At 40.1% G+C, this 19,994-nt stretch overlaps 1 protein-coding gene across 1 annotated transcript in view; it reads left to right on the forward strand.

Moving 5' to 3' along the window:
• SAXO1 (stabilizer of axonemal microtubules 1) overlaps positions 1-19,777 on the forward strand; it is a 36,355-nt gene extending 16,578 nt beyond the window's left edge. The window contains exons 2-4 of the mRNA XM_070742529.1: positions 11,168-11,347; positions 13,586-13,788; positions 18,762-19,777. Of these exons, the coding sequence (XP_070598630.1) occupies positions 11,168-11,347; positions 13,586-13,788; positions 18,762-19,777 (1,399 nt within the window). The remainder of the gene's footprint in view (positions 1-11,167; positions 11,348-13,585; positions 13,789-18,761) is intronic.
• Positions 19,778-19,994: the final 217 nt, after the last annotated feature.

Raw genomic sequence — 19,994 nt, forward strand, 5'->3', positions numbered from 1 at the left:
ACCATGTCTAGCACCAATTCTCCCAACAGAGCTTTAAGCTGATTGGCAGAAAGGTCAGAGGGACACCTCCACTGTAAACGCCTGATTGGTCGGATTGAATAGGCGCCAGAATAGAAGCTTTGGTTTCTAACACCATGGGAAATTTGTCTTTTCCCATGGTCTTAGGTGACCCCTGTGAAATGATCATTCGACCCCGAAAGGAGTCCACAACCCCAGCTTGAGAATCACTGCTATACAGTCTATAGATCATTTGATGGAAATGCTAGGCTGACTGTTGAAATTAAATGAATCTAAATAAATGAGTCAAAGACTAGCGCCAGAATAGGGAATTTGCCTGTAAGAATTCTGAAGCCCATGAATACTAAAATGTAGTCTATTTGTTATATTCATAGTTATATACTGTGAAGCGGTAAATGCTATTGCTACTGCTATTATTCTGACTTAGCTCCCCAAACATGACAAACCCTGTGAAGCTCCAAGATTCATTTAATGCTGGTAGCCCTGTCAAAAGGTTTCTCAATGCATACGAACAAGTCCGTCCACCAGGAAGATGAATAGTTGTCTGCCACATCTATTCATCTTCTCCCCCTGCCTTTTATCCTCACAGCCAGCCTGAGGTTTTGTTAGCAGCAGTGGCACTTTCTTATCAAGGATCGGCCCATGGATTTCCACTGCTCACCTCTTCTCTGTCTTCTATGCATCAGGCACTAGACCCAGCTGTTCCTTTTTACCCTCATCAGACATCTCCAGATCTGGGGGTTGTTGATTCTCCATCTGAGGGCTGAAAGATGATTCTCTCTCTCATTCTCTCTCTCTCTCTCTCTTCCAACTCCATTCCCTCTTCCCCCTCGGAGCTCTCTGGTTGCCTTGATGCTAACTCACACACCGCCTCCTCCTCCTCTGGCTACAGGAGGGGCCAGTCACCAACCTTATTAAAAGCTTTGTCCTCTCAGCTTAGCCTCATCCCATATACTTCTTAATGTTTTCTGCTGATTCGTTGAGTAGAATAATTATGAGAGATCATGGGACATGGGAAATTTTGATCTGTTCTGGTATGTTCTTAGTCATCTGTCGGATTCTAGGAAGTCGCTGGAAATTAGGAAAACAAACCTATTTATTTATTTATTTATTTATTTATTAGATTTGTATGCCACCCCTCTCCGAGGACTCGGAGCGGCTCACAACAAATAAAACATCATATACAAATCCAATGTTAAAAACAGTTTTAAAAGACCCCTATTAAAAGCAGTCATACAACCCAAACATACCATACATAAAGTCAAGGCAGCTGAGGATATATCAATTCCTCCATGCCTGGCGACATAGATGAGTTTTCAAAAGTTTGTGAAAGGCAAGGAGGGTGGGGGCAGTCCTAATCTCCGGGGGGAGCTGATTCCAGAGGGCTGGGGCTGCCACAGAGAAGGCTCTTCCCCTAAGTCCCGCTAGACGGCATTGTTTTGTTGACGGGACCTGGAGAAGGCCCACTCTATGGAGGGATAGAATTGTCAAATTGGTTTTGCTAATGGAACTCACTACCTGACTCTGTAGTTTCATCACCAAACTCCCAAAATTTCACCCTTAGTCTATCCACTGTTGACCTCACCTGATTCCTAAGAGGTCAGCAAGGGTCATACATAAATGCACTAGTGTGCCTACCATCCCTGTTCTAATGTTTCCCTCTTATTAGTACCCATCTCATGTATATAAACAACGTTATATCTATGTATGCTACCAATATGTACTTGACAAAATAAAACAATAAAAAATAAAAAATTACATAATTAAAAAATTACGAATTAAAAATTAAAACATTAAAATAGAGAAACATGGTTCTACAGCCTGGAAGGTGCCATAGCTTACCTCCAAATGTTTGGAGATACTTCTGACTTCTGTTACCACGGCTAGTCTTTGTTGTCTGGAGAAAGCATTTCTTGTTTATGTCAATGGTTTGCTTCATATATTCAATTTCTGGCTGGGTTTACACATTTCTCTAAGTCATGGCTTGGTTAAACAATGGTCTGTTGGATAAACTGGATCTGTATATTATACAGAGTCTTAAACCATGGGAACCAAGCACCAATGTCCAGGTGCTTACCAGATATTCAGCCTAAATGGGGTGGGGGGAAGCTATATAATGTTTTATACTAACACAATATATAATAGCAATTGACTGGATCCATACAAGGAATGTTGTTTATTTCTGTTGGTTTGTTCTTATTTCTCTCCTGGAGTTCTCATAAACAAGCCCTTGATCTGTTTCATAGGCAAATTGACAGTGTTGCTATCTACCTCATTTGGGCTACCTTGGCTAGTAACGCTGGATGGGGGATTTGGCAAAGTTGGTAGGAATTCTTGCAGCTCACTTTGGGTTACAACAGAGCTGTTCATAAAAGCAAGCAGGGAGCACTCATCACAACCTATGTCTGGATCTTCAAGCATTGTAAAGAAATTTTATACAGTTCAGAGAGTTAGTGAGGATCTCAGCACCATCTTGGGCTCCAAAAAAAAAGAAAAGACTTGGAACTCGCAGTGAGATCCCTCGTTGTTCAAATAAGAAAGTGTAGCAACCCTCCTAATTCTTCAACATCCTTTATTAACAAGGATTATCTATGGCAGTGGTCTCAAACAGTGTTCCCTCTAATTTTTTGGGGGGTGGGCGGAAAAGTATAGTGTCTGAGCGGCAGTCCCTTCGGGACTGGGCGGCACAGAAATAATAAACAAACAAACAAACAAACAAAAAACAAACAAACAAACAAACAAATAAAAAACCCACCCTGTTTTGCCTCAGAGAATTTCAAAATAAAATACTGTACTGTGTGTTTATAACAGTGAGCTCATAATAGGGCAACTCTATCAATATCAAAATGCCACTTAAATAGTTGAGCTAGTTTCAAACTAGATTTTGATTTTCTTTCTCCCTTCCTTACTCCCATTCTTTTTCATTCTCTTTTCCTTCCTCTCTTTTTTTATCTGTTTCTCTCTCTTCCTCTCTCTCTCCTTCCCTCTCACTCCTTCCCTCTCGGCTTCTGGGCAGGTTTGGAAAACTCTGAGTTGATGATGATTTTTAAGTGAGCGACTGCTCACTGCTCAGCTTAGAGGGAACTATGGTCTCAAAGCTTTCTGGTTTTTCTGATCGGTGGCAGTGTGGGACATGATGGCATTGGCTCCGAAGCTGGCAAAAAGTGCAGGGAGCCCTCAACTTACCACAATTCATTTAGTGACTGTTCAAAGTTCCAATGGCGTTGAAAAAAAAGTGATGTATGGCCATTTTTCATAGTTATGACTGTTGTAGTATCCCTTTGGTCATAGGATGTACATTCAGACACGTAACCACTAGGTAAGGGTTCCCCGTCGCCAGTGCTCCCAGTGACCAGAGCGGTTGCGTGTGTATCCGGTGGGTGAGTGCATGCGCATCAGTGCGAGATTCAGCTTTTGCACATGGACAGGAAGCCAAATCTCATGCGGGGATGCTCACGTGTGAGAGATTTCACCGATTTTCGGCGATTTCTTTGCTTCCGCGCACACTGAAAATCAGGGAAATCACATGTGCGCAAACAACCTCACATGAGATTTGGCTTCCTGCACATGCGCAGAAGCCAAATCTCACGTGGGCACGTGCACCCACCCGCCAATCACTCCGAGCTGCGAGCACAGCTCCATTTTTGCTACCACTCTATAGAGTGGCCGGAACAGGTTGGAACCCATTACTGTTTAGACTCATAATAATAATAATAATAATAATAATAATAATAATAATAATAATAATAATAATAATAATAATTTATTAGATTTGTATGCCACCCCTCTCCGAGGACTCAGAGCGGCTCACAAAAACAATATACAATGTACAAATCTAATGTTAAAGACAAGTTTAAAAAAACTTATTATAAAAAATAATCACGCAACCTAACAAACCATACATAAAAAACCATAGTAGCTAAGGAGTATATCAGTTTCCCCATACCTGGCGACATAGGTGGGTTTTCAGGAGCTTTTGAAAGGCAAGGAGGGTGGGGGCAGTCCTAATCTCCAGGGGGAGCTGATTCCAGAGGGCTGGGGCCGCCAAAGAGAAGGCTCTTCCCCTGAGTCCCGCTAGACGGCATTGTTTTGTTGACGGGACCTGGAGAATGCCCACTCTATGGAGGGATAGAATTGTCAAATTGGTTTTGCTAATGGAACTCACTAAGTAAACTTTAATTCAGGTTGGTATATCTGTGTGTGGCTGAGTAGTTATTCACAACTAATCTCAATCTAAACGTTTCTGTGTGTGCACAACCTTGGTAAACCAGGATTATTCTGCTCATGCATTAACAATAGTTGTGATGGTTGCAGTCCCCTGGGGCTATGTGATCTCCTTTTTGTGATATTCTGACAAGCAAAGTCATGGGGAAGCCAGATTCACTTAACAACTGGATTACAAACTTAACAACGGCAGTGATCCACTTAACAAGCAGGGCAAGAAGAGTCATAAAAGGGGTCCCAATTCACTGAACAACTGTCTCGCTTAGTGTTCTGTCGGGCTCTCTGGTAGACTCCTCCCAAAAATTCACAGGTACAAATTTCAGACACACACCCGTTTGAAAATTCAAAACAATGTTCTTTATAATGAAAATTCGCTTAAACCAAGCCCTCTTTTGGTATAGCAAAGAGCACTCATCTCCAAACAAACTGGTAATTTGTACAAGTCCCTTATCAGTTCTGTGATACTTATCTTGCAGCTGTGAGGCAATTCACAGTCCTTCTTCTTTCACAAAGTGAAACACACTTTGCTCTGGTTTAGTTTCAAAGTGGGGGAAAAATCAGCACACAAAAGGTCAAAGTCAGTAAAGCAGTCACAAAACACAATGATCAGATAATCCTCCACAATGGCCAAACCCACAGGCTGCTATTTATAGCAGCCTCACTAATTACCACAGCCCCACCCAACCACAGGTGGCCTCATTTTCTTTGATAATAATCTCTCAGTTGTTGTTGCCTATGCATCGCTCTCCGCATGCGTGGCTGTATCATTAACTCTTGTTCCGAATCCAAGGAGGAGCTAGATAATTGATCTCCTTCTGAGCTGTCTGCCACACTCTCCTCCTCCCTGTCACTCATGTCTTCTTGGTCAGAGGAGCCTTCATCATCAGATTCCACAAAACAGGCCTGCAGCATGTGGATGTCTCCCCCAGATCCACAGTCCTTGGGGCAGGAGCTGGACCAGAGCTAACCACAACACTTAGCAACAGAAAATTTGGGGCTCAATTGCGGTCGTAAGTCGAGGCCTGCCTGAAGTCCTGATCCCACTTCGGGGATTAACGTTGAGCACTCGAGGAGTTGCACACCAATTGAACGATCTTTTCATCATCTGCTTGAACTTGGAAATGCATTTTCATAGAGATGATGTCATGCTTTAGGCAGCCCTGACAGCATAAGCCATGATAAATACAGAACGTGTGACTTCTTGCTCTCTCTATGCTAATTGTATATTCAGCTGGCAAATTAGGCCAGAGTAATTACAGTCATTATACAATTCACGTCTGTAGAGTAGAAAGCCTCGGTGGACCCAACGATTCTTCTAAACAGATGCACGTGGAATTGGACTCTTTATTCCACCTGAAAAGTTGCTCCTTATTTTGACTGATCAGGCACCTAATTAAAGCAATTGCTTGTAATATTGCTTTTTTTCTCCTGAGGGTAGAATCGGATTGCCACCTTACAATGTTTCTGTTTCTGCATTCTGTGAATTTAATAGCAGCCTGATGTCTCCTTGTTTTGTTTGTTTCTAGGCTTATCCGTACTGGGAAAAAAAATCCTGTTAGGTAGCTGTGGGTTAAGTCTTTAAAAAAAAATCTAAAATCAAACGCAGGATGAGAACAGCGGCCAAAGTAAAAAATGGAAACATCGGGGAAACTCCAAAAGAGTTCAGTTTTCTAAGGATTACAGATTTCATTGTGTTAAATCTGTAGGATAGGATACTGCAAAAAATGTTCAGTCTTCAACACAGTCATGTATAGGTTATCCTTAATTTACAACAATTTGTTTAGCAACTGTTCAAAGTTACAATGGTGCTGAAAAACAGGACCGGTGATCGTTTTTCACAGCTACGATGACCTTCGCAACATCCGCAGGATCACGTGATCAAAATTCAGATGCTTGGCAACTGGTTCATATTTATGGCTGCTGTGGTGTCTCGAGGTCTTGTGATTACATTTTGCAAACTTCTGACTAGCAAAATCAATGGGGAGCCAGATATATTTTATTTATTTATTTATTTATTAGAGTTGTATGCCGCCCCTCTCCTTAGACTCGGGGCGGCTAACAATAGTAATAAACAGCATGTAACAAATCTAATGTTTAAAATAATTTTAAAAACCCTTATTAAAACCAAACATACACACACACAAACATACCATGCATAAATTGTATAGGCCTAGGGGAAAAAGTGTAGTTCAGTTCCCCCATGCCTGACGACAGAGGTGGGTTTTGAGGAGCTTACAAAAGGCAAGGAGGGTGGGGGCAATTCTGATCTCTGGGGGGGAGCTGATTCCAGAGGGTCGGGGCCACCACAGAGAAGGCTTTTCTCCTGGGTCCCGCCAGACGACATTGTTTAGTTGACGGGACCCGAAGAAGACCGACTGTGGGACCTAACCGGTCACTGGGATTTGTGCGGCAGAAGGTGGACCCGGATGTATTTAAGAAATGGATTACTAATTTATCAGTAATCTGGTTCTTAAGAACCGTGGTAGTGCAGTGGTTAAAATGCAGCAGTGCAGGCTACTTCTGCTAGATTGCTGGCTGCTTGCAGTTTGGCAGTTCAAGTCTCACCAGACTCAAGGTTGACTCAGCCTTCCATCCTTCTGAGTTGGGTAAAATGACGACCCAGGTTGTTGGGGGCAATAGGCTGACTTTGTGAAACGTTTAGAGAGAGCTGTAAAACACTGTGAAGTACTATATAAGCTTAAGTGCGATAGCTATTGCTATCAACTGCCGTGATTCACTTAACAACTGTGGCAAGAAAGCTCATAAAATGGAACAAAACTCAATTAACAAATGTTTCACTTAATAACAGAAACTTTGGCCTCAATTGTGGTCGTAGGTCAAAAATTACCTGTGTTCCCCAATTTCCAATGTGGTTAATTGGCAGTAATGGGTTGTTGCCCCCACGGGGGGGGGGATCCAGTGGGGGTAATAAATTTGTGCGTTATTTATTGAATACTTAATACTTTTTTTATTGTCTTTCCTTTTCTAGTACCTTAGTATGATTCTTAATTACTTTTAAAATAGGAAATGATTAAATAGTATGTTTTTACCCATAAACGCCTTTAATAATTTTAATTATTATCTAGAACTGAACTTTTATAGCAATTAAAGAAAGTTGAGTTACTTGCCTAATCTGTTATCATTCTGAACCTTGTGGGCTCAGTACAAAACCTTTAAATGTTACTGTGCTCAACAAGACATGCTGTCTATCATTTGTCCTTTTTGTGGTTATTCAAATAATGTGACTTTATCAACTGAAAAAGAGTCCAAGCATTTATTTGAAAACTTATCTTGGTCGTTAAGCCACTACCCAGTCACATGACCTTTAAGCCACCCCCGGTCATATGATTATCAAGCCACTCCCACCTGGTCACATGGCCGGCAAGCATCTCCTATCCGCTCACATGACCATCAAGCCACACCCACACAATAAGCCACATCCTCTTTGTGGTAGTAAAAATGTTTGCAGCCCTCCACTGTTAATCGGACAACTGCCCCGAAACGTAGTTATCTTCGCTTGAAGCAACAAGCAACATCAAAGATGTTTCTACAATCACACTGAATGTATTGTGGTTATGCACAGCTGTAGTGGTTGCATTATGTTCACCCTTCTTCCATTTCACTTTTTTTTCCTGCCTTCTCATTGTGGTTTGGCTGCAAACACCTAATGTCTTACAAATTGACTTCTAACCGTACATACTGAACGCCAATTAAACAGTTTCTCCCTGATGAAGAATTAAATACAGTATAATTTCCTACTAGGTAGGAAATCTGTACCTTTCCAGATGTCACTTGACACTACCTCTACTTAGCCTTATTCCAGATGGCAAGTCATTAGGGATTGTGGAACAGTAGCCCAATGTTTTCCTGAATTGTATAGATGTTATCTCCGTTCCCTCTTCTACTTCAAGATGAAGTAGAAAGGAGAGATTTTCATCAATCAGGGCTAAACACTTGGCATTTGCAGGATGTCTCTGTGTTATAATTTGAATCAAAATTGCACCAAGAAAAGAGTCCTGAACAAATTTTTTAATTCATCTAGGAATGCTTCGGTTTATTTCCAATTATGTCCTCTGGCGAGATTCCACATTTTAAAATTCAAAGGGAACCTTGTTTCTGTATACATGTTGGTGGGTCAAAGCAAGTTGTACATTGAATTTTAATCCAGAAAGCACAGGTTTGTTTCTAGGTTCAGTTGCTGAGTTTAATTTCATTTGTGGGTTCCACAGGCACTGCAGGGGCCTCTATCTCTGCCTCTCCAGCACTTTCAGCTTCCGTCTCTCCTTCCTCCTCACTGTCTGGGCCCTCCGAGAGGCACACAGGTCTCCGGTGCTCCGACGAACCCGGCTCCTCTGGTTCAAAATCTGCCACCAGAGGAGCTGGCCATGAGCCAACGCCAACATAAACCAATGTTTTTGATAAGGGAATCTGAATAATTGGAATACAAAATAGAATCCCCCCACCCTCCTTGCCTTTCGTAAAGTTCTTAAGACCCATCTCTGCCGTCAGGCATGGGCGAACTGAGATATCTCCCCCGGGCCTATATGGTTCATACATGGTATGTTTGTGTGTATGCTTGCTTTTAATAATGGGGTTTTAGTGTTTTTTAAATTAGAAACATAGAAACATAGAAGTCTGACGGCAGAAAAAGACCTCATGGTCCATCTAGTCTGCCCTTATACTATTTTCTGTATTTTATCTTAGGATGGATATATGTTTATCCCAGGCATGTTTAAATTCAGTTACTGTGGATTTATCTACCACGTCTGCTGGAAGTTTGTTCCAAGGATCTACTACTCTTTCAGTAAAATAATATTTTCTCATGTTGCTTTTGATCTTTCCCCCAACTAACTTCAGATTGTGTCCCCTTGTTCTTGTGTTCACTTTCCTATTAAAAACACTTCCCTCCTGAACCTTATTTAACCCTTTAATATATTTAAATGTTTCGATCATTATTAGATTTGTTCTTACATTGTCTTTGTTATTGTTGTGAGCCGCCCTGAGTCTATGGAGAGGGGCGGCATACAAATCTAATAAATAATAATAATAATAATAATAATAATAATAATAATCATCATCATCATCATCATCATGAAATGATGTTATAGACTTCATTAATAAACTAAAAATTAACATATTTTCTTGGTTAAGATAATGTATTACAGAATGTTTTAAGGACTACATTTATTAAATGAAATTATTAATTTATTGCATTTATATCCCATCTTTCCTCTAAGAATTGAAGACAGTGTGCACAGAGTATCCTCCTCTATTTTTTTTAAAAAAATGTCATTCTAGTTAAGGTTTCTCAGTTGTTTCTGAAATCAGTCAATTTACTTTCAAGTTCAGGAAAAACAGGAATAATGCGGTGGCTCCGCAGTTGCTGGGCTTGTCAGCTGGAAAACTGATGGTTCAAGACTGAGCACCACATGATGGGATGAGCTCCTGTCCTTGTCCAAGCTCCTTTTCAACTAACAGTTCAAAAGCATGCAAATGCAAGTAGATAAATAGGTACCACTTAGAATGGGATGGAATGAAGTGGAGTGGAGTGGAGAGGAGAGGAGTGGAGTGGAGTGGAGTAGAGTAGAATAGAGTAGAGTAGAGTAGAGTAGAGTAGAACTGAACAGAACAGAACAGAATAGAATAGAATAGAATAGAATAGAATAGAATTGGCCAAGTGTTACTGGACACACAAGGAATTTGTCTTGGTGCATGTGCTCTCAGTATACATAAAAGAAAAGATAAATTTGTCAAGGACCCTGGGGTACAACACTTAATGATTGTCATAGGATATAAATAAGCAACCAAATCATTTTAGGATCCAGTCAATATAAATTGTAAGGATACGAGCAACAAAGTTAGTCATACAGTCATTTGTTTGAGGAGATGGGTGATGTGAACAATGAGAAGATTAATAGTACAGAGATAAATAGTTTGACAGTGTGGAGGGAAATAGAATGATGGCATTTGGGGGGAAAACTGTTCTTGTGTCTAGTTGTTCTGATGTGTGGTGCTCTATAGCATCGTTTTGAGGGTAGGAGTCGAAGCAGTTTGTTATCAGGATGTGAAGGGTCTGTAAATACTTTCACAGCCCTCTTTTTGACTCATGCAGTATACAGGTCCTCAACAGCAGGCAGGTTTGGTAGCAATAGTTTTCTGCAGTTCTGATTATTCTCTGAAGTCTGTGTCTGTCTTGTTGGGTTGCAGAACCAAACCAGGCACTTATAGAGGTGCAGATGACAGACTCAATTATTCCTCTGTAGAACTGTATCAGTAGCTCCTTGGGCAGTTTGAGCTTTCTGAATTGGTGCAGAAAGAACATTCTTTGTTGTGCTTTTTTGATGTTTTTGATGTCAGGTATCCATTTTAGATCTTGCAATATGGTCGAACCTAGAAATTTGAAGGTCTCTACTGTTCATACTGTGTAGTCTAGTATTGTAAGAGGTGGTGGGATGGGAGGGTTTCTCCTAAAGTCTACCACCATTTCTATGGTTTTGAGCATATTTAGTTCCAGAGTGTTCCAGTTGCCCCACAAGGTTAGTTGTTCAACCTCCTGTCTGTATGGGTATTCAACATTGTCTTGAATGAGTCCAATCACTGGTGGGAAGAAAACAGCACTCCGCAATGTCATACTGGCCACATGAACACGGAAATGTCTTTGGACAGCCATGGGCTCCATGGCCTTGAAACAGAAATGGGCACCACACCCTATAGTCAGCAACGACCAGTGGAATAAAATTCGCAGGGACTCCTTGGAAAAAACAACCAGATGGAGAAAGGCAAGTACTGTATTGGCTGCCCAATTTAATATCTATACATTTACAAAGCAAGATCCAAGTTGCTATAGTAATTATGACAAAACATGAGAGATTCCTACTAATGTGCATCTTAGTGAAGCCCAATAATTATTTTCTTTCTTCAACAGACGCCATCATTGTCCTCATCTACCGACCAAGATCTTTGGCACAAATGAGAAGCCATGTCTCCTGTCTGAGTATATGGAAAAATACCCCCTTTATGCCAACACCCAACCCAGGGAATCATGCAAGCCCAGCACGGAGTACAAGAAGCAACTAGTGCCAATGGAAGCTCTTTCAACAACCAAGTAAGGAAACAGGAATGGATTTTTCCTAAATACCTCCTCCTCTTAGGAAAATTATAGAAAGTGCAGAGCTGGACATGATGACGAGGTGGTTGAATAATCAAGAAGAATCAGAATTTTATAAAATTTGGCAGAGGGTCTACATGGTTGAATTAAAAAAAATGCTTGATGATGTTAAAATAATAATTAAATTTATTAGATTGAAATTTTCATAGATAGAGTTTTGTAATAGATGTGTTTATTTCTCTGAACTGATCTAACCTATAATAGTTTTTCCTTTTTGTATTAAGAAGACTTCTATTCTGAGCGGAGCAATTGTAGCTCCTTTTTATGTTATGCATTTTGTCTGATCCTTTCATGTTTGTTCGTAATGTTTTTCATTTGAAAATAATAAAAAACACTTTTAAAAGAAAACAGAAATGGAAGCAAAGGGTGGGCTATCAGATCTATCCTGATGTGTTGAGAACTACCAGAACAATCCAAATGACCGCCAGGTGGGAGCAAATAGTGTTCTCTGTGTAATGGCTTTCATCTGAGTTGCAGAACTAGTAGCCCCAAAACAAGAACTGTTAAAGGCCAACGATTGTGGACTTGAATTCACATTTTCTGTATATTGGTGTGTGCGATAATGTTGCAATGCATCCTTCTTTTCCGAGATCTGGATGATAACAGTCGATTTCATTATTATCTGGATGCTTCTGGATGTGGTCTTAAACTGTATATTTGGGCAGATGACTTCATGAAATATGAAGAATGAATTGCAGATGTAATTGCCTCTCACTTTGTAAACCAATTGGATTTTCCTACTGTTTCTTTGCCAAAAGGAAAGAAAAGTTGAATGATTACACAAATCCATTTAGTTGGGATTGCCCAGCTGAAAGAATTCCTTCCTCAATGGGAAAACCAGAACTGAGGAATAGCCAAGTCCACCCTCTTTCTTATAACTTTGTTGCTATTGTCCCTATAGCCTTTCAAGCCAATCTCCTGTGCTACCTGCTGAGTATATTTGGATGTCTCACAACTGAGGCACGCAGAACAGGTTTATGTGCTAGCTTTATACATCAGTGGCATAAACATCTATAAGTAGCATGAGTGCTTTTTCATGCAATGTTTTTATAATGTATTGTTTTTGTAGTTTATTGTTAACTCAGTAAACAAATATTTAAACGCCGTATCTCCATTGAGTTAAAGCATTTTATAAGGAAGTACAGTGTTCCCTCGATTTTCGCGGGTTCGAACTTTACAAAAAGTCTATACCACGGTTTTTCAAAAATATTAATTAAAAAATACTTTGCGGGTTTTTCCCCTATACCACGGTTTTTCCCACCCGATGACGTCATATGTCATCGCCAAACTTTAATCGGACTTTAATAAATATTTTTTTAAATAAACTTTAATAAATAAACATGGTGAGTAATGATCTAAATGGTTGCTAAGGGAATGGGGAATTGCACTTTAGGGGTTTAAAGTGTTAAGGGAAAGCTTGTGATACTGTTCATAGCCAAAAATAGTGTATTTACTTCCGCATCTCTACTTCGCGGAAATTCGACTTTCGCGGGCAGTCTCGGAATGCATCCCCCGTGAAAATCGAGGGAACACTGTACTTTCATTCACTACTGTCAATTTTAAAAAATTGACAATAGATCTTGAAGGGGAAAAAAGTTAATCTGTCCCTCACAAAACCCTGTGATCTTTAAATTGACTAAGAAACAATTAGCTAAATAAAAAGGCTTTAAAAATTATTAAGTATTATGCCAGCATAAGTTGATCAGTGGAGTATAGTAAAAGTTGTATCAACACAATTCAAGAAATACTCTCTGCACCTTTGCTCTATTGTACATTTGCTTAAAAGCTTCCTACAATACAGAAAGTATCCATTGGTAGATTCTGCTGCTCAGTTTTCCCAAACTGGAATGATTTTGTACTCTTATGTCACAATTTTTTTTAAAGTGTCTGTAAGAAATAATATAACAATCTAAACGCTAAAAGTATCTCCAAATCTCTGATGAGCAAAAAGAAAATTAACAGTGGGAACTTTTTCAGTATAATTTATGCGGGGTTTATGTGAATTTAATAAGCAACATTCTGGGAGATCTAGATTTAGTTTTGCTTAAATTAGAGTCATTAAAATCTATGGGATGTCTTGGAAACATGTCAAATTGTTTTCAATAGGATTGTTTTAAGCACGTCTATCTGTATACTACAAGCTATTCACTTAATGAGAGTCGTTGATTTTTACAGGAGAGATTATATCCCGCACGAAGTCTTCCGTGTTATACACAAACCTCCTGATCAATATGTCAAGAGTAATGAATGTATGGACTTACAGACTACATATAGACATGACTATAACCCATACTCTGTATCTCGAGTGGGTCTTTGTGTGCCCCAGGAACAAAGCTATTCTTCTGGCGAGAAGATGGAAACAATGCCGACATATAAAAGTAAGAACTGAAAGAATAATTAGAAATATTTTAAATGTGTTAGGCGTTAGCCATTTTTCTCAATAACCTCCCAAATGAAAATAATTTGTTCACCATGCAAGCTGATATGTTTTAAGGGGTGCTTATAGGTGCCTTGATGAATCTTTTTGCCTCTTGAAATTTTCTGGAAATTTTGATCTTGTCCTTTTTCAGAGTCTCCAAGGAAGTGTAAATATTTAAGACCCTTACACAGATCACATGTGCTAGTTTCCCCCCTATCTCTCTCTTTGGTGTTTTATGGTGTACAACCTTTTATGGTGGGTACTTTGGAAGAGATGTGAGTGAAATGATGGGGAGTTGCCTATGGATGATCGAAGCAGACCTACATCAACGATTAAGGAGGAAACAAAATTATTCTTGTAGGCCAATCATCAAGATGTAATCAGACTCATTTGATAGGTCTTAGTCACAAGAAGATTGTCTACTAGTTAAGACCCGTAGCAAGTATGAAAGGGAAAGATGGATCTTATAAAACCATTTCCTCATTCAGCAGAACCAGGAGTCTGTCAATCCTTCCACATGACAACTTTATCCAAGCAATTGGATCCTAGTGAGGTCACATGGACGCTGTCACTCTTCCTTTACAATGACAAAAAAATTACATTAAGCAACTCCTGTTCTCCCTCAACGTGTCTCAGATACATGTAACATCTGGACAGTCTTACTTATTATCTCAAATGTGCGGATTGACATGAATTGATTTCTCTATCAGTGGGTTTTCATGATATGATATGAGCCATATGTAAGTCTCGGTCAAAGGTCTGTGCTATCTAGAGCAGCCTTCAGCTGAGGATTATTTGAAGAGCTCTGGTAAAATGCAGGTTCACCACATTTGGTTGCAATTTGCAAGATTTTTCAAAATACCCTGCAAACGGAAATCTTCTTCAAATAATTGGTTCCACGATCTTATCCATATTGTAGTGATTCGTCCTTTAAGGTCCGAAGCTCACCAGCTTTCAAGGGGATGACAAAGCCAGCAATCTTTCATATCCAGCCAATTGGACTGGAGAACCAGATCTTCCTTAAAATACATTTAAGGTATATAGTATATTAATGCATGAGTAGCTTTCTCCTGGGGCAATTGCTCCCATGAACACATGAGCATCCATTGAAATGAATGTGAACGGACAACCAAGAGACCACAAGGCCAGTGGTCAGAGGGAACATGATATAGAAACTGTGTACTGTGTACTGTTCAAAATGATATTTTAAGTTGCATACACACAATGGTGGCATCCCCAAGTAGGGATACATTAGAAATTTGAAAAGAAAATATATTGCATTGAGTGGACCACAACTTTAGAGCATTATAATTCCTTTAGTTTACTCTTCTGAGGTCACAGGGGAGGTGGGTGCATGCGACGGCAGCCTCAGACAGAGCCAGAGAAGCCGGAGGTTTCTCCCCTGCCGACAGCTTGGGAGGGGCGGATCAGCTGTCAGTTGGGGAGAAACCGCGCCGGCTCCACGCCAGCTTGGAAAACTCTGGGCTGTCCTTAGGATTTGCCTGCACTCCAGCATGCTACGCAGCTTAGAGGGAACTATGTAAGACAGTACACATAATATAATATAATAAATACAAAATGCAATACAATAGGAAATACAGTACAATACAAAACAATAGGAAATACAGTACAATACAATGCAGCAAGAATAAGGGTAGTGTTAAAAAAAAATAACCATAAAATTAATCTAAGAATATTAAACATGATCAACTAACTACTAAGCAGGATAGGTGCCTATAAGTGATATGATAAAATATCTGAATTCTTTGCAAGTTTTGTTTTAGTTTTTTTCATTAACTCTGAGCTACAATATTTTCTCCAGATACAAAGATAATTTTAGTGTTCCTTTGCCAATGCTGATGACTGCCTGAGCCATGTCACGCATGGTTTCACTTCAATGTTTTGCTTTGCTCTGTGATGCCCTAATTTTTTTTCAAAATCCTGGTACACATGAAGCCATTGTTACTTCCTGCAGAAGACTTTTAAAAGACACTAAATTCACAAACTTCACTTTCTAATCAGTTTCGGAACCTGCTCATTAACGACATCTAAGCTATTAGAGACCTTGAACTGACAATTTTGAAAATGCCAGGTGAGTCTACCTTCAATCCTCAATGGAATAACATTTTAATCATAATGTTCATAATTTACAGAATCTAAAATGAACAGCAAAAAATTAAATAAGTCTTGATCTTAGAGAGCTAGAAAGAAATTTAGGATCCAGATAAAATTGGAGTATTAAAAATTTTACAATAAGATTTTGGAATTACTGTAATTGTGAAGAACAAAACTCATGAAAAATAGATTCTGTTTTGGTTTTTACAAGACAGCAAAGATAAATAATTTCATGAATTCAAAGATGATATAAGAGGGAATTAAAGTTTTTAAGTAGAGAAAAATGCTAAATACAAAGAATAACTTTTACCTGAAAAGATGAGATAGTATCAAAAGAGGTCTACACTAAAAGGTCAAGAGAATCACCTAGAAAAGAGTTACACTAGATAACTCTAGGGGAAAAAACCTGGCTGAGGTTTTAAAATGAAAAAGCGAAATACAAATGACAGACCAGGAAAGTAACCTATTTTTCCTAGTGGATTTACCAAAAGAAGCTTCTAAAACCTTGAAGAATTTTGTGCAATAGGAGAAAGAAGAAATTAAAAGAAATCAAATTCTCTGACAGTATTTGAATAAACTGAAGATTAAAACTATTAGAAGTAATAATAAGGAATATAAAATTGTTTTATTTGATCAAGTTTAAAACAAGATATGAGGTTATTACTGTTAACCCTTTATGGATTTTCTGTGGACATCAGGATTGAAAAAAGAAGTTTGTATGGATTTGTTCATAGTTAAGAAAAAGGATGTGGGATGAAGAGATAAATATTTGTATCCTTAAAGGGAGTGGAGTCAGTAAATTTGTTTACATTCGTGGTAAAGGCTAGAAATCTATTTATTCTCTCTTTATTATATTTTTATTCTTCTTTTTCTTTATTCTTGAATTTTTTACTTCTTTCTGTTCTCTTTTTAAAAGTTGAGCTCATGTTAGATTTATAACTGAAATCCAAATTCTTAATAAAATTATATAGGAGGAAAAAGATTTCAATTGACATCAAAATCAAGAGGAATTTAAAATTTGAATTCCATGTTTGAAGTAGTAAACAAGAAATCAACTGTCTCTGACTTTTGCAACTTATTTATAAAAGTTTGTATTAACTTTCAGTTCAATGTTTAAGAAGAAGAAATGTCATCATCTTTATAAGTTAGAAAGGCCCAGAGAACCTTGTGAGATATTTCCTTGATTTCATGCGCAGAGAGCACCTGGCAAAACCATTGTGCATGCTATTACGCAATTGGAGGGTTCCTACTGGAATGGAGCGCCAGGGCGCACCAATAGGAACCCACCATTGGTGCCATCCATTCTACCTGTAGATCAGTGGTGTGTTTCAAAAAATTTTGCTGCATTCTGTGGGTGTGGTTTGGTGGGTATGGTGTGGTTCAGTGAGTATGGCTTGAGAATGATACTGTAAAATCTCTATTCCCTCCTCACTTCAGGAGAAGGATACTACAAAACCTGATTCCCTCCTCACTCCTGGGGGATGGTTACTGCAAAATCCCTATTCTCTCCTCATTCCTGATGGAAGGATACTGCAAAATCCACATTTCCTCCTTATCAGCTGGGACTTGGGAAGCAGAGAATAGATGGGGGCAGAGCCAGTCAGAGATGGTATTTACTGGTACTCTGAACTACTCAAAATTTCCACTACTGGTTCCCCAGAACTGGTCAGAACCTGCTGAATCCCACCTCTGTTGCAGATGCTTGGTGGAACTTTACTCACATCTTACTTCTATGCTAGCAATGGGATTTTTCAGGATTATCTCCAAATTGGTGTTGCTACCTGGCCACTCCCTGGAAAATCCTGTGCAGGGTTTTTGAGAAGTGGTTCACCATTGCCTGCTTCCTAGAGCTCAGAGAGAGAGAGAGAGACTGCCCTAAAATCAGCAGGCTGACTGTATACCTATGATAGGACTAGGACTTAGGGCAGGAGTGTCAAACTCACATCATCACAGTGGTGTCATGTGATGTTGCTAAACTGGGCATGGGAGTGGCCAGCGCTTGACATATCCGGTCCATGGGTTGGGAGTTTGTCAGCCTTGATATAGGACAGTGATGGTGAACCTTTTTTCCCTTGGGTGCCAAAAGAGCATGGACACATGCTATTGCAGATGCGCGAGTGCCGACACCCATAATTCAATGCCTAGGGAGGGCGAAAACAGCTTCTCCTGGTCCCTGGAGGCCCTCTGGTGGCTGGAAATGGCCTGTTTCCCAAATTCCGGTGGGTCCAGTAGGCTCGTGTTTTGCCCTCCCTAGGCTCCAAAGGCTCCCCTGGAGACAAGGGAGGGTAAAAATGCCCTCCCCCATTCCTCCGGAGGCTCTCTGAAAGCAAAAAATGCCCACCCAGAGCCTCTGTGCGAGCCAAAAATCAACTGGCCAGCACACACATGCATGCTGGAGCTCAGTAGGACAATGGCTTGAGTGCCAGCAGATATGGCTCTGTGTGCCACCTGTGGCACCTGTGCCATAGGTTCACAATCACTGATATAGGGTTTAACAGTTTCTAGCTGACGTCTTAACAGCTTTACCAAAGTGACTGTCTGGCAATGGGATCAATGCTCCAAAATTAGAAATAACAAAATGATGTAACTAGAGTTGCCCGATTCCATATTCATTCCATTAACCATTCCCATGACTCCGCCTTTATGTGGTTTACTGCTAAATAGACATTTGACATTCTAATATAAAAAGAACCAGTTTCATTCTTTTTCCTGTCTTATTGTTTGCTTGAATGCGGTAAAATTGCAATTTATTAGCATGGAGGCAGGAATGTTTGAGAGTAATGATATCCTCTTTAATCACATCTGCTTACATTTCAGCTGATTACGTGGCATGGAATCAGCCGAAAAGAGAGATGATTAAACCAGATAAGATTTACTATCCACCAGAAAGCAAATTTGATCACAGGACCACTAACCAGGATGCTTACCAATACAAAGGGCTGGTGACCACCACTAGCTATAAGCCTAAAAGGCCTCTGCACATGTCAAAGGTCCCCTTGGACAGCATGACTAATTATAAGTTGAATTATGTGCCTCACCGCCTCCCAGAACGCTTCGTCCATACACAAGAGCCATTCAAGAGCTCTGATGTTCCATTTGATGGCCTCACCACCCACAATCTTTCTTATAAAGGGTTAGCAGGAGAGCCAGCAAAGTCCATGAAACCAGTTTATGTCAAACCAGATGTGGGAAATTTTGTAGGCACTACTGAATTCAAAGAGAAGTTCTTACCGTGGCCAGTAGGTACCCGCATCAGCAGGAAGCCAGTGGTTTATACTCCCCCTAAAGAGAAGATGGATCTCCGGACAACAGCACAGATCCACTATGGAGATCCTCATGGCCGCCCGGCAACCTCGTGTAAACCTGTGGTCCAGGTTGTTGAAAACAAAGAACCCTTTGCCCACTGCTCCACTATGAAGCAAGACTTCCAGCATTGGAAGTCTGAAAGACCCAAGCCCATCGTGCCACATACCGAGATCACCTTGCCCACCGAGCCCATGGACCTGCTAACCTCCTTCCAAACCCATTACATCCCTCACCCTCTCCCTTCCATTAAGAGCTTCCGGCCCCGCTTGCCAGTGGCCAGATCTCATGTGCCGTTCGCTGAGACCACCACCTATGGCACAAGTTACACCGCAAAGGAGGTGCGTATATGCCCTGCCTCTTTCAAAGAGCCTCCTGGTTATGTTTTTGATAAGGTTGATGAAGGTGGCCACAGGCGATTCCGACCGTCAACTGTGATGCAATCCCGACGTGCGTCAAACTCAAGGCTAGCTGATTACAGAAGCCTCTCTAGCAGCCGGCTAAATCAAAACATAGAGGTGAAATCTTGAAGGGTTCACGGCCTGCTTTGGATCAGACTGATGGTTCTATTCTGTAATGAATGTGATTAATATAATACTCATTTCCTTGGGACTGACCCTTTCTCAGGGAACTGGAAAAAAAATAATGTTCTAGAAAAGCAAAATTGAGCGTCTGGTTGTGTTATTGAGAGCTCTTTTTGTTTAAAAAATATTTTAATCATTTGGGTGATGTGGAAGGTATTCTTCT

This window comes from Erythrolamprus reginae, chromosome 2 (genome assembly GCF_031021105.1).
Source record: "Erythrolamprus reginae isolate rEryReg1 chromosome 2, rEryReg1.hap1, whole genome shotgun sequence".
In the NCBI taxonomy this organism is placed as follows: domain Eukaryota; kingdom Metazoa; phylum Chordata; class Lepidosauria; order Squamata; family Dipsadidae; genus Erythrolamprus; species Erythrolamprus reginae.